We start from the raw sequence: 17069 nt of genomic DNA, 5'->3' as shown, positions 1-17069 counted from the left end.
AAATATACATATTTTCTTCCGTCCAGGATTAATGCTCAATAGATGTAGTCAAATGCGACATTTTTTTTTACTTCACTTGGCAAACTTTTTCCAACAAAAATTCTGGTAATTTTTTTGATTCTGAGTCAAACTTTTAAAAATTACTGGTAATATTATATCCTATCATATTGCAATTTTGTAAAGAAAATTTTGCTTTAGACTTTCTCAAATTTTTCCAGAGGAAAATTTCCAATCAAAATGTTTTTAGGCGATTTGCTCGATTGTGGTCATGAAGGCGAAGTTTATGACGCCGTATATATGGGATGCCAAGGATATTGCGCCAAGAAAGTTCCTGAAAATAAAAAATACACATTAGAAATGTCTCAATACATTTATAATTTAGTCAATAGTGAGTTTTTCATTCCATGTTATGGAATCTTATATAACGATGGAGATCCATGCTTGGTAATGAAAAGAGCAGCTGGTACACTCGTTGATTTTATCGAAAATCCAAGTTATTTTGGTTTACATTATGAAGACTTAGATATCTTACTCTATCAAACCGCATTAGCCCTTAAGCAGTTAAAGGACCACAACTTATACTGGGGAGATCTCAAGCTCCAAAACATTTTGGTCGATTCTTTTGTTCCAAGAGCATACATTTGCGATTTTGGATCGGCAAAGTTCCTCAATAACTGCGTGGTCGAGGAAGGCGATGTCTTCACAGAGCTTTACAAGGCTCCTGAAGTTGTAAAGGGTGCAATTGTAACTCCTCAAGCAGATTTGTTCTCTTTTGGTGTCATGATCTACATTGCTAAGGTAATGGCCCCTCCTTTCACAGTTTCAGACGATTTCCCTCAATACGATGGTTCCGAGGAAGATTGCCAATTAAGAGAGGAAGCCTGTATGTACAAGCTGAACACAGAAAGAGACAAGTTCAAGTTCTTGGACTGCGACTGCCAGGAGCTGTTAATCAACTGTTTGAAAGTAGATCCAAGAGAAAGATGGACAATTGAGGACGTTCTCAACTCCAGGTTCTTTTCTTGCTTCAAGTACCAGTAAGAAATTTGGCTTATTTATTTGAATATGATTTTTAATCTTTTGTTTGTTTTTTATTATAAAGGAATTTTAGAAATATGATTCGTTTTTGTGGATTTATGTGGATACAACTCGTTATGATTGATTTCTTAATGTTGCTTTTGAATTTTATTAGTTGTAATTTGTGAAAGAGTCAATCAATTATGGATTTCTATGTTAAGTATAAGTTGTTTCGGTAGAGAATGATTATATCTTCGTCAATATAATAATCTTATCGTAGAAATATTATTTCAAGATCGAAGATTTGATATTAAATAAGAATTAGTTATACTCTTAAGATGGCTGTTGGATTTGAATATCTACCAACTTAAAGAAATTGATGGATAAAGAGAATGTTGATAGGATTTCTATCAACAAAAAAAAATTGAATGTAAACTATAGAAAAAAAAAGCATCATTCAAAAAAAATGTCTGTTGTGTCCAAGATCACGGAGCTTATTAAAGATGAAGGCGCTGCAGAATATTTATCAGAAGTACTTGAAAGTGCAGAAACAGCTGAAGAATTTGCTGAAATTGCAAATCCTGTTATTGAAGGACTTGATTTAGGTATTTCTGAAGATGAAATTAACAGTTTGTCAACAAAAATCTTTGCACTGAAGTCACCTGTCGAAGAAGAACAGCAAACAACAATCGAAACTCCAATTAAAATGAACGAACTCATCGGAATCACAAAAGAAGAAGAAAAAGTCGAAGAGAAGGTAGAAGACCAAACACCAGTTACAACAAGTACAACAGAAGTATCAACAAGAACGAGCGAAAGGCTTAAATACGATGATATCGAAAATTCTTTCTTCAAAAAAGGAATCTATTTCCGCCATTCACTACCTCATGGCCCAAAGGACTTTGTCCTTTTGAACTTAATCATCGACATTGGTCCAAAAGTCTTAATCGACGAGCCATCTCTAAACATGGCCGTGGGAAACCGCTACGGACTTGTTGGCAGGAACGGTATGGGCAAGACAACATTCATGCGATTCATAAATTCGAGGTTTATTCAGCAAGTTGCTTTATCATCAGTTCCTCCCGATGTTTCTATAGTACATGTCGAACAAGAATGTCCCATCAGCAACAGAACAGCCCTACAAACAGTCCTAGACTGCGACATCGAGCGTACAGAGCTTCTTGAGAAATTAAAAGATTTCGAAACTCATCCCGACAACGATCCGAACGAAGTACACCGCGTAATGAACAGATTGTCAGAGATAGGAGCCAAAACCGCCGAAAGCAGGGCAATCAGCTTCCTTACAGCGCTTGGATTTGATACGAACATGATAAATTCACCGGTGAAGGACCTTTCTGGTGGATTTAGAATGCGTGTTTCTCTTGCCCAGGCTCTGTACATCAACCCTGACGTCCTTCTGCTCGATGAACCCACAGGACACTTGGATGCCCCATCAATCTGTTGGCTGGAAGAGTATCTGACGACTCAGTGCAGTCACATGGTTCTGGTCGTCATCTCCCACGACAGGATCTTCCTCGACAACGTCTGCACCCACATCATCCACCTGAAAGACAAGAGGCTGACAGTTTACAAAGGAAATTATTCCTCTTTTGAGAGGCAGTTCGCGGAGAAGTGCCACTTGCTGGAGGTGCAGGCCGCTCTGCAGAAGAAGGCAATCGATCACAAGATGGATTACGTCAGGAGATTGGGCGCAAGAGCTGCTTTCGCGAAGATGGCCAAATCTCGTCTGACTTCCATCAAGAAAATGAACATTATTAGGACAATATCAGCTGACGAGGAGATAAACTTCTTCTTCCCTACAGGAACAATCGCGTCTACTGAAGAAATTATAAAATTAAATAACGTTTTCTTCCAATACAACCCTTCCAAGGTCATATTCGAGAACTTGAACATTACCATAAACAGAGACTCTAGAATCGTCGTAATCGGAGGAAACGGCGCCGGAAAATCAACTTTCATAAAATTGTTGACAGGTAAACTATCTCCAAACAAAGGCGAAGTTGACAGAGCTACCAACCTCCGCATCGCATATTTCAACCAACATCACGTAGATCAGCTCGATTACAGGACATCTCCGCTCGACTACATGAAATCTAAGTTCGAAGGCCAGTACACGCGCGAGAATATCATGGAGCAACTCTCCAAGTTCGGGATTAGAGGCGACAGCTTTTACCAGCCAATTCAATCTTTGAGTGGCGGCCAAAAGACAAGAGTCGTGCTCGCCGAATGCGCTTTATTGAGACCACACCTTCTTCTACTCGATGAAGTAACAAATAACTTGGATATGGACTCAATCCACGCTTTGGGTGAAGGATTGTGCGTTTACGACGGAGCGATTGTCGCTGTATCTCACGACCAACACTTTGCAGAGCTACTCGATGCGCAGATCTACGTTTGCGAGAAGAAAAACATCATTAAGTACAACGGATCCTTCGCAGATTACAGAGCTGAAGTGAAGGATTACATCAGAGAGACGTACTTCCAGAAAACAGACTTGTCATGAGTTTAATCTTTTGTATTTATATAAAATGTTTGTTTATTTTCAAAAAAAAATGTTTTATTTATCCAATGATTGGAACTCCTTCATCACTCAACCATTCGAAGTTCCATGTAAAATTTTAAAATTGGGTCCGTCACTTATTTGACAAAAAAAATATTTTGAAATAAAAAAGTGACAAAAATGGAAGCGAATAAACTTCCAGAACTCAGCAGCATTGCTTTTGATTCAAGTGAAGTTGCAGATTTATCAGCTCAGAATATCAATACTTTTTCTTCAATTGAAAACTTACTTCCTCGTACAGATATTTCGATTATCAAAATCCGTTCAAATAACGTACAGAAATTTGATAAGGAATTTTTCAACAAACATAAGCGTATCAAGTATTTAGACGTTTCAGATAACGAAATACAAGATCTGATGGGTATTGAATTGTTAGAAGATCTTGTTTTGCTTGATTGCTCAAAAAACTTCATTAAACGTCTATCAAATCTCGAAAAGTGTGTATCCTTAAAACGTTTGCTCATTTCTTCCAATGAAATTACAAATGTTTTTCTAAAATCTGCCATTCCTAAACTTGTTGTGCTTGATTTGCATAAGAACCAGCTTAAGAAGATAGATTTCGGTAAATATTTTCCTTTAGTTTCCGAACTTTACTGTGATAATTGCCAATTAACTTCATTAAACGGTCTTCAAGAATTCGCATCATTAAAGCACTTCACGGCCAAAGGAAACATGATCTACGATGTCGACAATATCGCTAGTAATACTTTGGCCGATTTAGACCTAACAGGAAACAAAGTTTCGAAACTTTCATTTATTTCAAAATTTCCTAACTTAGTTTTCATAAATGTCTCTCAAAACCCAATTACGGATAAATCGCTCGAAGGAGTGAAGCAATGTCCTGCAATTCGAGCATTTCGTTGTTCTAACACAGATATAACAAGGATTTCTCCTTTTCTGATGCTAGTTCCTAACATTGAGCTTCTTGAGCTTGAGAAAACTAAGATAAATGACTACATTGATGTTATTACTTTTGTCAAAAAGTCAAAGAAGCTCAGATTACTTAGTTTGAGATTTACTCCTCTTACTAATAGTTTGTATACCTTTAAAGATAACGAAATGTCCAAAAAATGGAACTCTTTGGAGGAATATCAAAATGAAAGAGGAGTTAATGAGGAATTACAGAAATATAGACAAGGAATTCTTGATGCTGGTCAACTTATTGAGATATTGGATACTATTATTGTTACGGATCAAGAGGTTTTAAATGGTAATTATGAATATGAAGAATCTCTTCATGAGAATGCAAGTGATGAGTTTGAAAATGAAGAGGAAGATCAAATTTATAAGCCTTTACCTTTACAACCTATCTCTACTAACTTTTCTGAAGTCGAAACAACAGAATTTTCAACTCAAACTGAAAATCAACAGCTCCATATCAGTAAAGTTAGTAATTCATATGAAATCCAGCTAAAACAAACCCAACTTTCGAGTCACAATGATGTTTTGATGAAAATTGATCCGAAACCGAAAATAAATCTGAGTCTTTCTCAACCGGGATCTTTCGAAGTTGCAAAACCAGATGTAAAATTATCAATTAAAGCCGATAATCTAGCTGATGTCCAGCCAAAACAAAAGCCAAAATTTGATTTTTATTCTCAAAGTTTGTTCGCTGTTGTTCCGATTCCAAAGAAAGAAGAAAGAGTTGTTTGTATCAATATGTCAGGTTGCAGTCCGTTAATCTCAATAGAACCCAAAGTTAAAAAATTATCCCAAAAAACTCAACAAGTTTTCTCTTCATCCCCCCAGAAGAAGCAATTGTCAAACAAAAAGAGTGCTATATTTGAGCAGAAACCAGCAAACAAACCAGTTTTAACTGTCAAAAGTAATCAAATTTTCGAAATCAACAAGAAAGTCAAGCTTTCTAAGACATCCACGCAAATATTCACCCAAAATGCTAAAAGAAAAACCAACATGCTTCGCCATTTCGAAGTCTTATACGATAAGAAAATTTCCAAACCACAAATCAGTTTTAATGCTGTTTCTTATGAAATAAATCAACAAGAGGATCCAAAGATCGATATTAGTAAGATTGATATCGAAAAAAGAGATAGAATTATCCGAAAATTAATGCAGAAGAATGAAGAGCTCCAGGCCAAGATTTCTGAGCTTAGTGTCGATAAAGGTAGTGATTTTAAGCGCCAGATTGAAGAATATGCAAGAAAAATCAAACATCTCAAGCAAAGTCAAGAAAAACATTTGATTGAGATAGGAATTCTCCGTGAAAGAACGAGATCTCAGTCTATAGAGATAAGTAAACTCTTAGATAAGATCCCATCCAACGATACTCAATCAATGTCTTTAATTGAAAAGATGTTCAACGCTGTAGAAAGTCAAAATCAGTTCTTGGTCAGGAAAGTATCTGCAATTAAGCCACAGGTTGTCGAAAATGAGGATAAATCCATTTTAATGGTAATTGATAATTTATTGAAGCAAAATCGAACACTTCATAATGAAATCATTAAGAGTACATTACAACATGACGAATCTTCGGTCACAGAATCCTCTGAAATCAGTTTATCTCCAAAGAAAACTCATCATAAGAAGAAAAACATTGATTCGCGAGTTATCGCCCGCCAGTGGCAATCTCAAAGCCAGTATAGCTCATCTGCTGCAAGCGAAATTGAAGAATCCGAATCTACTTCTTATTCATATCTCCCTTCAGAATATGTTCTAAGGAAACCTTCGAAACATAGATCTCATAGAGAACATGATCGTAATCCATTTGGATTGTCTGGAGACGCTCCTCTTTGGAGTCCAGACAGATATCAAAAGCGGAAAACGGAGGGGAATCCATCTTACTCCATATCTTCGTATGTATAGATTTTGTATATATTATTATTTTTGTCTGCGTATATAAATATTGTTTGTATGTGTATTATTTTATATGAAATTTATAATAAGTTTTTTTGAGTGATCGGAGCTATCATATTAGAAGTATCTTGTAAGTAAAAGGTACTTCATGGGATATTATTGTAAAAAAAGAAAGAAAATTAATAACAATAAATACAAACAATTTATAAGCGAACATGGTTATCAAGAAGTCTAGCAAGAGTGTGCTCTGGTATGATTGGCTCAGTGGAATTAGCCTTATACCTTAAATTCTTTGATTTTTGAATTGGTTCTGCGCACACACATAGTAATAGTTTCTTTGTAGGAGAGTTAAGATATGAGTTATCTAGGGAATCGCAAAAAGAGTTAATCTCATTCATTCTCTCTTGAAAAATTTCTTGCATTTGGCCTTTCTTCTGGAATTTAATAGAATTCAGAAGTTGGGCGATCTTAAATCTCTGCAAGTCAGTAGTTTCTTTATCCATGATATAATCAATAAGCTGATTTATGAGTTTGTGGTAGAAGTTAAGAGGAAGTCTAAGAACAGCTGTCTGAACAGATGTAAGGAATGATAATGTCCATGTGCCATCACATTTCTTAGATTCTTCTATAATTCGGGTGTATAGTGTGTTGATCATCTGTGAATAAAATGTGTACTTTAGAAATTTTATTTATTGAGATCACACATTGAATTTAAGCACGTTTGGTTATAAAAATTTTTGGATTTTTCTTATTATAGAATTAATGTAGATCATAAATGAATTTTACAACACAATTGAAATTTTGAAAAGTTGCCCTTTCTCAAAAAATAAAGTTTTGAGAAGTCTAGAGATTTTAGGTTTGTTGCATTATACATTGATGTAAATGATTTGTTTTTGAAAAAAATTTTCAATATGGTTCATTTCAATTCAGAATTTGCAACGTGTAGACTTTGCTAAAAATTGTACTATATCCATAAGCGAATAAGAAATCATTGATGTAAAAATTTGTGAAAAAAGACAATATTGATATCAAGTAGGAATTAAAGCTAATTCCAAAATCAATGATAATTTAATTGTGAGTGTTGATTCAATAATCTAGCATATTGAATTTCAAAACATTTCTAGTTTAATCTACAACATATTATCAATAATATTTCTTAATAAACTCTCACTTTTAATAACTATCACAAAATTCAAATTTCATTAATACCCTTAATTCAAAATTTTAATATTAATTATATATAGAATAATAATATGATAATCAATCTTTCCTCTGACTATTTTGACATCTTTTTCTTCTCAAAATTATAAATTCAATAGATAATTCGCCGGTTTAATCTTATCGTTTATTCTACATCTTCAATGAGCTTAATTAATGATTATTTAATATATTTATGGCATTATTATATTTATTAACTCAACATTAGAATGAAATTAATTGATTTCAACATTTAATTTCATTTGAAATCTATGAAATTTTTGCTTTCGAAATATTTAATTGGTATCCTGTCATTATCTCTAAGAATGCACACAATAAAAAAATCAAATTAATCAAAAACTTATTACAAAATTAACAAGACATAGCTCAAATTGTGTTTTAAAAGTGAATTATATTATAAATATGCAAGTATATTGTGATCCACTTGTTAGGAAATGATTTCATTGTTATTGTATTCAAATGACAATATGATCACAAAACACACTTTTATCAACCAATATCTGTTATAAATACTAATTATATATACACGAACTAAGTAGTATATTCATACATATTAAGTATCAGAAAGTTATTTGTATAAAAAATATACGTATCCCCCAATAAGCTATCTATAATCTAATCTCAAGCCAAATATACCAACTATGATTCCATATTTTGTTCCCTTAATATTATTTTAATTTGAGGAATACTGTCAGTGATTTTGAATGGGTATTGCGGCTTTAGTGTGCTATATTGAATTTTCATGGACCTAAATTGGCAAAGTCCATAATAGGGACGTTTCAGCATGCATATAAAATATATATAGTATTTAGAACATTTTTTTGTCGAAATTGATGAAAATCAAATAAATATTTTTTTGAGATTCAGCATATAATATCAGAAGTTACATATATTATACATTAACATAAGTATATGTATGGATTTAACAACTTTACCCCTTAAAATTTCGCTTAGGAAGGGAAAAGGAAAAAAAATAATAACAAAAACTAGAATCGAACTTGATCGGGATGTTATCCAGCTGAGCTATAATCAATTGAAATATTTCTATAAAAGAGAATTTAAGATCGCTAAATACCGCCAATTTTCTAATTCATGCAATTCTCCTCAAATGATATGGATAAATTTATTTCATTTAACTACAGGAATATAAATATTAAATAAAAATCAAGAATGTAATTTTGATTTTTAACCCACGAAAATTACCTTATATTTTTTATTTTGATTTAGCGTTTAAATTAGATTTTATTAATATTTATTATAATTTTGGCTTCCCAAAATCACTTTTAGGAATTTTTTCAAAAATCTCACTCAAACTTAATATTCTAACTTATCACTATTTGTATAAAAGAAATTTTAGATTTATCTTTAAAAATATTATTTTGGACAACTTTGTCACGTTTTGAGCTATCCGACCACCCATTATCTGATGCTTCTATAAGCGCCCTGGCTGAATGGTCATTCTAAATATTTTAAAATAGGCCAAAAATATCGACCTCAAAAATTCAATGTGGCCACTCAAAGTTAAAATACCCATTCAAAATCACTGACAGTACAAATATATCAGATTGAGAGTTAAGTATTCATCTTTAATATAGTTTCAATGATCAAAAGCATAATTTTAGTACAGAATAGTTAGATCTATTATAATTTTTCAAAAATAACATTTGGACATTTTTTCCAAAAAATGATATTGGAAAAGTACAACAAATGGAATAGAATTCATTTTGATAGAAAGGTGGTGATTTTTAGAAAATAGCCTAGACACAATGCTTATAAATAGCCGCGACAAATACTCAGAAAAAAAGTGGTGAAAATTTTAAAATTTTCTAATAAAAAAAATTTTGAATTCATTTTTCTTCTACACTTGGTGGGAAAATGGAAGGCGCAATTAGGGAATACTATTCTTTGTTGACTGAATCTGATAAACAAGAGTATAATTCTTTAAGGCAATCTCTTACTTCCTCTGAGTGTAGAAACTGTCGACATAAAAGATTAGAAAATTTCAACGATATGCTGCAAAGAATTCACAAATATATTAATAAAAATGATGGTGATGACTGGAAAAGAGCACTTGTATGTGGAGTCTGTTGGATAAGTGATGGAATTGCGATAAATACGCACCAATTATCTTATCTCCTCGGAAAATGCAAAAGCTCGATAAATGGATCTCTTCACAAGCTTCAGTACTCCCCATTCCCTTCCAGTAACCAAGCTTCTAAAGAATTGATGGAAATTATTCCTCGACTCAAATCAAATTTTGCTGAGTTGAGACAATGGACGCTCAGAAAGCACGTGATTATGACGCCACAGCCTAATATCATCCATGAAGTTACGCCAACTTCGCTTACTCCCGTTCCTCAGATCGATTTCGACCCTTCAAGCGCTTTACCTGTCCAAACGAGTACAGAGGTTGCCTCAGTTGGATCAGCAGAACCGTTCTTCGATGATGACTACATGTTACCATTTCAACAATGGGCCAACATCGATGAATAATTTGACAAAGATGTTGTATTTTATTTTATAGAGTTGTTTATATTTTGTATAGTACATGATGTATGTTATTATGTATGATTTTGTTTTATTTTATTTAAATTTTAATATCAAAATAACGTTTTATATCTTATTATAAGTTTAATGGCATGTGATTGAATGGAGATGATAAAATATAACAAGCTCAGACATATTATTTATTCATTTTAATTTTTTTTTTTATTAAATGTAGCTTAGCTGAGAAGATATGGTATATATGTGACTTATAATAAATGAGAGTTTTGATCTGATCTCTAAAAATTTAAGAGTTTTTATGGTAATAATTCGTAAAAGATGAGAATTAAGTAATTACATCTCTTGAAATTCAAGCTGTAGTTATAAGTTTTGTTTTATATCTAGATGATTCAATTGTAGAATTGTATTTAAATTCTAAAGAAAAGGTTCTTGAATGGATTGAATCCATTTTAATGATTGGTTTTGTAATGCTTGCTGAGGTATACTATTTAGCGGCTTTAAATACTTTGTTACAGGAATAAATGGATGGGAAATTATTTATTAAGGGAAAATCAGTCAGGATTAGTCATATACTATCTCAGTTCAAATAGTCTGTATGATATTAAGGCCTCCTGAATTTCCAAAATAATTTTCAAATCAAGAAAATGAATATGAATCTAACATTTTATGAACCGATAATTTGTTTTTTTGAATTTTTTTTGGAGGTTTGATAATTAAAATCAAATTTTCGTTACAAAATTCGAATTATTAAAAAATTTTACATAATAGGATTATCAATGTATTAATGAAATATTGCATTTATGGTGTTAATTCAAAAACAAAATCAATATATGAAATCTCAATCTTGATCATAACAATTTTAATTAAAAAATTCGATCCATTTCAGATAACCACACTAATTGAAAGCAATATCTACTAGTACATTCAAAAAAGATCTACTCTCAAATTCAAATAAAATAAGCAGAGAGTCATTCTTAAACAACAAGATATTTTTATCCGAATCATACATTCTGAGGCCTAGGGAAGGAGTATTTACGTTTTTAAAAGATTATTAAAACCAATTTTTTAGTGAATATTCATAAAATGCTTTGAACAGTACTCCGTGACCATTGATGTTACTAGTTGACTTGTGATTGTGTCATTAATTAAGCAAGAAATTTATAATTCATAAGGTTTTATTTGTGAAATTTAGACAGAAAAAGATTTTATAAAAATCGCACCGAATTCTATCCTTATGAAAAAAAAGGTAGTGGGGCTTCCAGGCGCGTTGCGCCCTCTAGCCCCGAAGATGTTTAGTATAAATGAAGTTTTTATTCGGAGGGCTTCCAGGCGCGTTGCGCCCTCTAGCCCTGAAGATGTTTAGTATAAATGAAGTTTATATTCGGAGGGCTTCCAGGCGCGTTGCGCCCTCTAGCCCCGAAGATGTTTAGTATAAATGAAGTTTTTATTCGGAGGGCTTCCAGGCGCGTTGCGCCCTCTAGCCCATAAAAAATTTCTGAGGACGAGCCAGCCGGTGACTTTTTTGTAGAGCACTCAAAATAGTATAACTTTGTCCGGACAAGTAAGGGTCTATCGTCGCTACAGGAAAAGTTACAGGCATTCCAAGGAAGTATACTTTGAGAAGCCTTTTTCCCATTATAGAATGAGATAGGACGGTTATTTTACAAAACTGACAACACTTTGACCGAGTAGTTTTTTGTGCTGAACAAAAAGTGTCATATAAACATCTGTCAAAAACCGTTTTTTAACTTCACTTAAAATGCCACGTAAGCTACGTAAGAATATACGTAAGAGGAAGGGAGCATTGAAACATCCAATAGTAAAACTGACACCACAACAACAGTTGCAACAACAAATGATGAATGACCCCACTATGTTGCAACAAATGTCAAGCAACCCTATGCTTTTAAACCGAGTTATTGGTGCACAGAGTGGAGGTTTAAGAGCGGCACTTTTAGCGAAAATGGCAGGCTATGGTGGAGCTGCAGACGGAACAGCTTATAACCCTCAAAGTCAAATGAATTTGAGTTCACTCAAAAATCAAATAACAGATGTCAAAAAGTCAAACATAGACATACAGAAACAAATAAGTGAAAACGAAAAGAAACTAGAATATGACAGACACACAAAGAAACTCAATGAGTTAAACGTAGAGAAAAAGAAGAAAGAAGAACAACTGAAAGAACTAAGTACAGAGGAATATGCGAAAAAAGTGTCAGAAAAAGCAGCAGAAGTAGCAAAAATGGAACAAGATGTTATAAATTTGAAAAACCATACTACTCAATATAAAGTACTGAAAGATGAAGAGATAAAACAAAAAGCCATGAAGACATATATGGATAGCGATGAGTATAAAAAAGAAGTTGAAGCAAATGTAAAGGCAGAAAAACTTTTACAGTTGCAAAACCAAACCGTACAGTATGAAAACTTAGCACAAGAAAGTAAAAATAACGACGCAGCCATGCAAAAGGCAATGAAAAGCGCAGAATATATAAAAGCTAATAATGACTGGTTAGATGCCCAAGCCAACGCTAAAGCAGCCCAACTTATAGGGTCAATAAGGACAAAAATACAAGCGGATGAAGACAGTTCAAATGAAGCTTTAATGAATGCTGACTTTAAGAATGCCTTCGAAGCTCTTCATAGTAAGGTGAAACTAGTGAACGACTTCTCATCTGGAAAGAAACTGAAGTCTGAAAGTTTCGACAAAGAGTTAAGAGAAGTAGCACAAAATATGACGAAAATAACAGATGCAGCAACGAGACAGGCAGTTCAAAGTGCCTATGACGCCGTTAGAGCAACTGTTGTGGAAAGTCAAGAAAAAGAGTTACAACAGACCAAAACAGACCTAGTAAATGCTTTCTTAAAAACGAAAAGTCAGGTAGGACATTATGCTGCAGATGGAACATATGTGCCAGCTGGTGGAACTTATATACCACCAAACCCTCCAAGGGAAGCACCTGCACCAGGACTACCTAAAACATTTACATCGTCACATGGACACAGACACAGGCATGCACCAAAACCAACACAACAACCAACAGTTCAAAATCCAGCACCACAACAACAACCAAAACCAACAGTTCAAAATCCAGCACAACAACAACAACCAACACAACAACCAACAGTTCAAAATCCAGCACAACAACCAAAACCAGCACAACAACCACCTCCACAACCAGCACAGCAACCAACAGTTCAAAACCCTGCACAACAACAACCACAAACAGAGCAAGGACATAAAAGAAGTAGAGAAAAAGGAAACCAAGAATTCTTAAAAATGCTTAAGGAAGATTATGGTTACCCAGATACTCTTGACTTTAGTGACAGATATAAAGAAGCTATTAGAAAGTTCAAGGAAGGAAATACTGACCCGAACCTATTTAGCTTTATGGTTCAGCATCAAATCGGATATAATCTCAAACCTGGAAAATACAAGCTCGCTAAGGGATATGATTTAATAGCATATCATCCAAATGACATGAATGAATTTACTCCGAGATATTTGATGTCAGAGCTAAATGATAATTCAACTCTCTTCATGAAACGCGTAAAAAATAGAGACGGAACGAAAGAAGAAAGGTTTATGAGTCCGAATGACTTAGATAGGGAACTTGTTAAAAACGGTCTCGGAATATATGAAATGCCAGCAGATGAGGTACAAGAAACTCAACAGGAAGAAGTTCAGATACAACCAGACATGGAAGAAATAGTTCAGCAACAACAGCTAGAAGAGCCTGAAGGAAACGAACAAGTCCCTCCTTTGGAAACTAACTTCACAGAACTAGATGAAGATTTGGAACAGCCGAAAAATCTTGACCCTCAACAAGTGTATGCGGAGAATATGGAATCTTTCCAAGAGTCTAAGAAAAATTCGGCTGACATAGTAGAAGAATATCGAAAAATGTTCACCGACATACAAAGGACTCCAACATCAGATGAAAATATTCAGCATAGAATGGAAGTACTGAAAGATAATGTACGCAAATACAATAATCCTTTTTACTTACGACCATATAACGTTCAATCTTTGGCTGAACTCGGTGAAAATAAAAGGTTAAATTTCAACAAAACATATAAAAATGAAACATTGTTTAAAGTTCATTCAGAACCTAACCAATATGGAAACAAACCTACTTTGTTTCTGCAGACTATGGAACTACAATGAGATGGGGTCATAAAGCTAATCCGGATAGGTGGTTCATAAACTTACAACCTCAATTCCAAGAAGTTGTAGACGCAATGGAAGTGAATGGTGAACCAGATATAACGGGTATTTTCAGCGCGGCTTTAATGCCATTGAAAGATATGAAAGATGCAGATATTTTGGACCAGTATGAAATGAACATGGCTGAGGGAAATATAACACCTGACGTTCTAGAACATTTATCTCAAAGAACTACACAGAACCATAGAGATGGTATATTTGGTGAAGAGTTTAGAAAGAAAGTTAGAGAGAGAAGGAAGAGAACCTATTGTACATGACCTTGCAAACGAAAGTTTGCAAAATGTCATAAAAACTTACTTTGCAGACAATGAACTGAGAAGGGATGAATATTTAAGAAAACTCAAATGGACAGTACCAAATGAAATGTTAGTATTGAAAAACATGTTCCTTGACAAAAATAAAACCAACTACAGAAATAAATGACGCAAGACTGAAACATTGGGTAAAAGCTTTCCCATTCACAAAAGATATTATTGGTAACATGGAAAGAAAACCAGAATGGCTACAAAAACATATATTTGGAAACGAGCTTATTCCATATGGACAAGCTCTGTTTGAAGAGCTTGAACCGGAAACTCAGGAAAGAGTCATGCAAACAATACGCGAAGACTCAAATACAAACTATGACAAAATCTTTCTAGGATATAGGTTACCTGAGATGGGCGACCAGAGCCCAAAGGCAAAAAGGACATGGGAAATTTACAACATACTAGGTGAACATGAGGCAAAGATGCAACAACTTGAAGCAGAAGACAAGTTACCAAAAGCGACACCAAAGAAGAATAGAAGAGTAGAACAAAGTGAAAGTAGTGAAGAAGTAACTTCATCTAGTGAAAGTAGTGGCAATGAAGGAAAAAGAAGAGTTAAAAACTCAGTCAGGAAGAAAGTAAAGCTTGGTCCGAGTGGGTTCTATTATGATATATAAATCCAACTATTCTATATTTTACCCATATGAAATGTACGCCGCTCAGAATATAACGCCAACAGTTTTGGATGCCATGAACGGAAATGTTTCCGAATGGTATAACGAATGCGACAATGCCATTAGAAGGTCAGAAATAGTTCCTGGAACTTACGAATATACAACTGCTGTTTCTTATGGAAACGTAGGTGAGTTTGGAGAAGGTTCTTCAACAACAGTAGATATTGCTTGCGACAGGTTTCATATTATTTCTATTGACAACTCATTCTTATACGTGGAACAAGACATTGAAATAAACCTTCTGCCAAGTTGTCTGACAAGAAAGGTTGCAATGGAATTTTCTATGTCGGATACCAATATGCTCCAGAAGTTTTCATGGGATATAAGATATATTCTAACTCTGACTTAGTTCAAACAGTAACATGGGCAAACTATGAATGGTTCGCTTTGAGAAACTCAGTACAACCACAAGCTAGAGAACAAACAGACCAGTATGCAACTATTGAGAAAATAAGAAGACTTGACCCTAACGTTCCAGGAGTTTATGTTAACCTTTCTGGACAAATTGCAGCAGCAGTAACCAAAGTAAAACTGAAACTTAGAGTTCCTTTGTCATCTTTCCTCATCTTCAGGTTTTTAAGATACTTGCCAAACTGGGCAGGAAAAATTTCTATCGAACTTACTCCAAGCAAAAATAACTTAGTCATTGCACCAACACAAGACCCATTCAGCATTACTGTAGCTGGAACTGGTGGAGCCAAGTTCTGTGACTTTTGCAAAGACAAAGTTGACTTAGACTTTGGTTTCTCAAACCTCAACACTGAAGTAAACTATTATTTTAATGCTGCTGGAGATGCTTGGGACCCAGTTAAGTTCACATTGCGAACAGTTTGAATGCAAGAGAATAGAAAGCAGACTTGCCGTTTATATGTTGGACCCAGATATTTCAAATGCTTTAGCTGCCAAATATATTGCAGTTCCACTTATGTTCCCTATACACCAAATATCTGTCAAAGACTTTGCAGGTGAAGTTGGAAACCAAAATCCAGGAGCCGCAGGTGCAAGAACAGATATTGCTTTAACAACTGCAATGAAACATGCAGATACTATGTTGTACTGTTCAGACGAACTATAAATGACTATTCTTGTTTCTACAACCCTGGTATTAAATATCATATAAACATAGATGGTAAATATTATCCAAGAGAAGAATATTCTACATGAGGTCATACAACTTGACATTAGATGCTATGAACTTTAACAACAACTTCACAACAACTATTAACCCTGAAATGCAAAGTTCTATTATGCCATATGTGAAAGTATGGACTCATACAGGAGGTCAAAAAACTCAATATACAAATGGAGACCGTTCAAACTTTTGGCTTGGTATTCCATTTGCTGACTCAGAAGACTTTATGGGTGGTATTTCAACTGTTGGTACTGTACAAATACAATATACTGGTGACAGAGACGGTCCAGATGAATTGAGAGCAAAGAAGTTTACAAAACCAATAGCACTTTTCACGGAAGATGCTCTTTTGAAGATTCGTTCGATGAAACCTGCTGGGGCTCCTCAGATTGGCATAACGACAGCTTCCATCGAGCAGATTTTGGCAGCAGGTCAGTAAGTTGTTTTGAACTGACTTCTCTCCGTCAAATATTGACAGTACCCAGTTTTGACATAATATTGTATTATAAAACTTTCCTTTAGTAATATCTGTAAGTTTTGAAGTTATTTTTTGTCTGCTTCAAGAACTTTCACCATTTCAGTTATAAACCAA

At 34.2% G+C, this 17069-nt stretch overlaps 5 protein-coding genes and 1 pseudogene across 6 annotated transcripts, besides 1 other annotated feature; 5 read left to right on the top strand and 1 right to left on the bottom strand.

Annotated features, from left to right (window-relative positions):
• Nucleotides 1-236: 236 nt before the first annotated feature.
• TVAGG3_0660430 (protein kinase D signaling) lies at nucleotides 237-1170 on the top strand (the record flags this gene model as incomplete). Its single annotated transcript, XM_001312517.2, has 1 exon — nucleotides 238-1041. One exon carries the CDS (start codon nucleotides 238-240, stop codon nucleotides 1039-1041), a length of 804 nt encoding a protein of 267 aa, XP_001312518.1.
• A 313-nt stretch (nucleotides 1171-1483) lies between these two features.
• On the top strand, nucleotides 1484-3541 carry TVAGG3_0660420 (ATPase protein; the record flags this gene model as incomplete). Its single annotated transcript, XM_001312518.2, has 1 exon — nucleotides 1484-3541. One exon carries the CDS (start codon nucleotides 1484-1486, stop codon nucleotides 3539-3541), a length of 2058 nt encoding a protein of 685 aa, XP_001312519.2.
• Nucleotides 3542-3718: 177 nt separating this feature from the next.
• TVAGG3_0660410 (uncharacterized protein) lies at nucleotides 3719-6421 on the top strand (the record flags this gene model as incomplete). Its single annotated transcript, XM_001312519.1, has 1 exon — nucleotides 3719-6421. The coding sequence occupies one exon, from the start codon at nucleotides 3719-3721 to the stop codon at nucleotides 6419-6421; it is 2703 nt and encodes a 900-aa protein (XP_001312520.1).
• Nucleotides 6422-6464: 43 nt separating this feature from the next.
• TVAGG3_0660400 (uncharacterized protein) lies at nucleotides 6465-7068 on the bottom strand (the record flags this gene model as incomplete). The annotated part of the gene is made up of 1 exon (XM_001312520.2): nucleotides 6616-7068. One exon carries the CDS (start codon nucleotides 7066-7068, stop codon nucleotides 6616-6618), a length of 453 nt encoding a protein of 150 aa, XP_001312521.1.
• Nucleotides 7069-9477: 2409 nt separating this feature from the next.
• On the top strand, nucleotides 9478-10250 carry TVAGG3_0660390 (transcription-initiator DNA-binding domain ibd family; the record flags this gene model as incomplete). The annotated part of the gene is made up of 1 exon (XM_001312521.2): nucleotides 9506-10123. One exon carries the CDS (start codon nucleotides 9506-9508, stop codon nucleotides 10121-10123), a length of 618 nt encoding a protein of 205 aa, XP_001312522.1.
• A 3993-nt stretch (nucleotides 10251-14243) lies between these two features.
• Nucleotides 14244-17069: part of a mobile genetic element that runs on past the window's edge.
• TVAGG3_0660380 lies at nucleotides 15320-16916 on the top strand (annotated as a pseudogene). The gene has a single exon. A coding segment is annotated over exon 1 (1597 nt).

The sequence above is a fragment of the Trichomonas vaginalis genome, chromosome III, assembly GCF_026262505.1.
Source record: "Trichomonas vaginalis G3 chromosome III, whole genome shotgun sequence".
Taxonomy (NCBI): domain Eukaryota; phylum Parabasalia; order Trichomonadida; family Trichomonadidae; genus Trichomonas; species Trichomonas vaginalis.
This window is presented reverse-complemented; position numbering and strand designations above follow the sequence as displayed.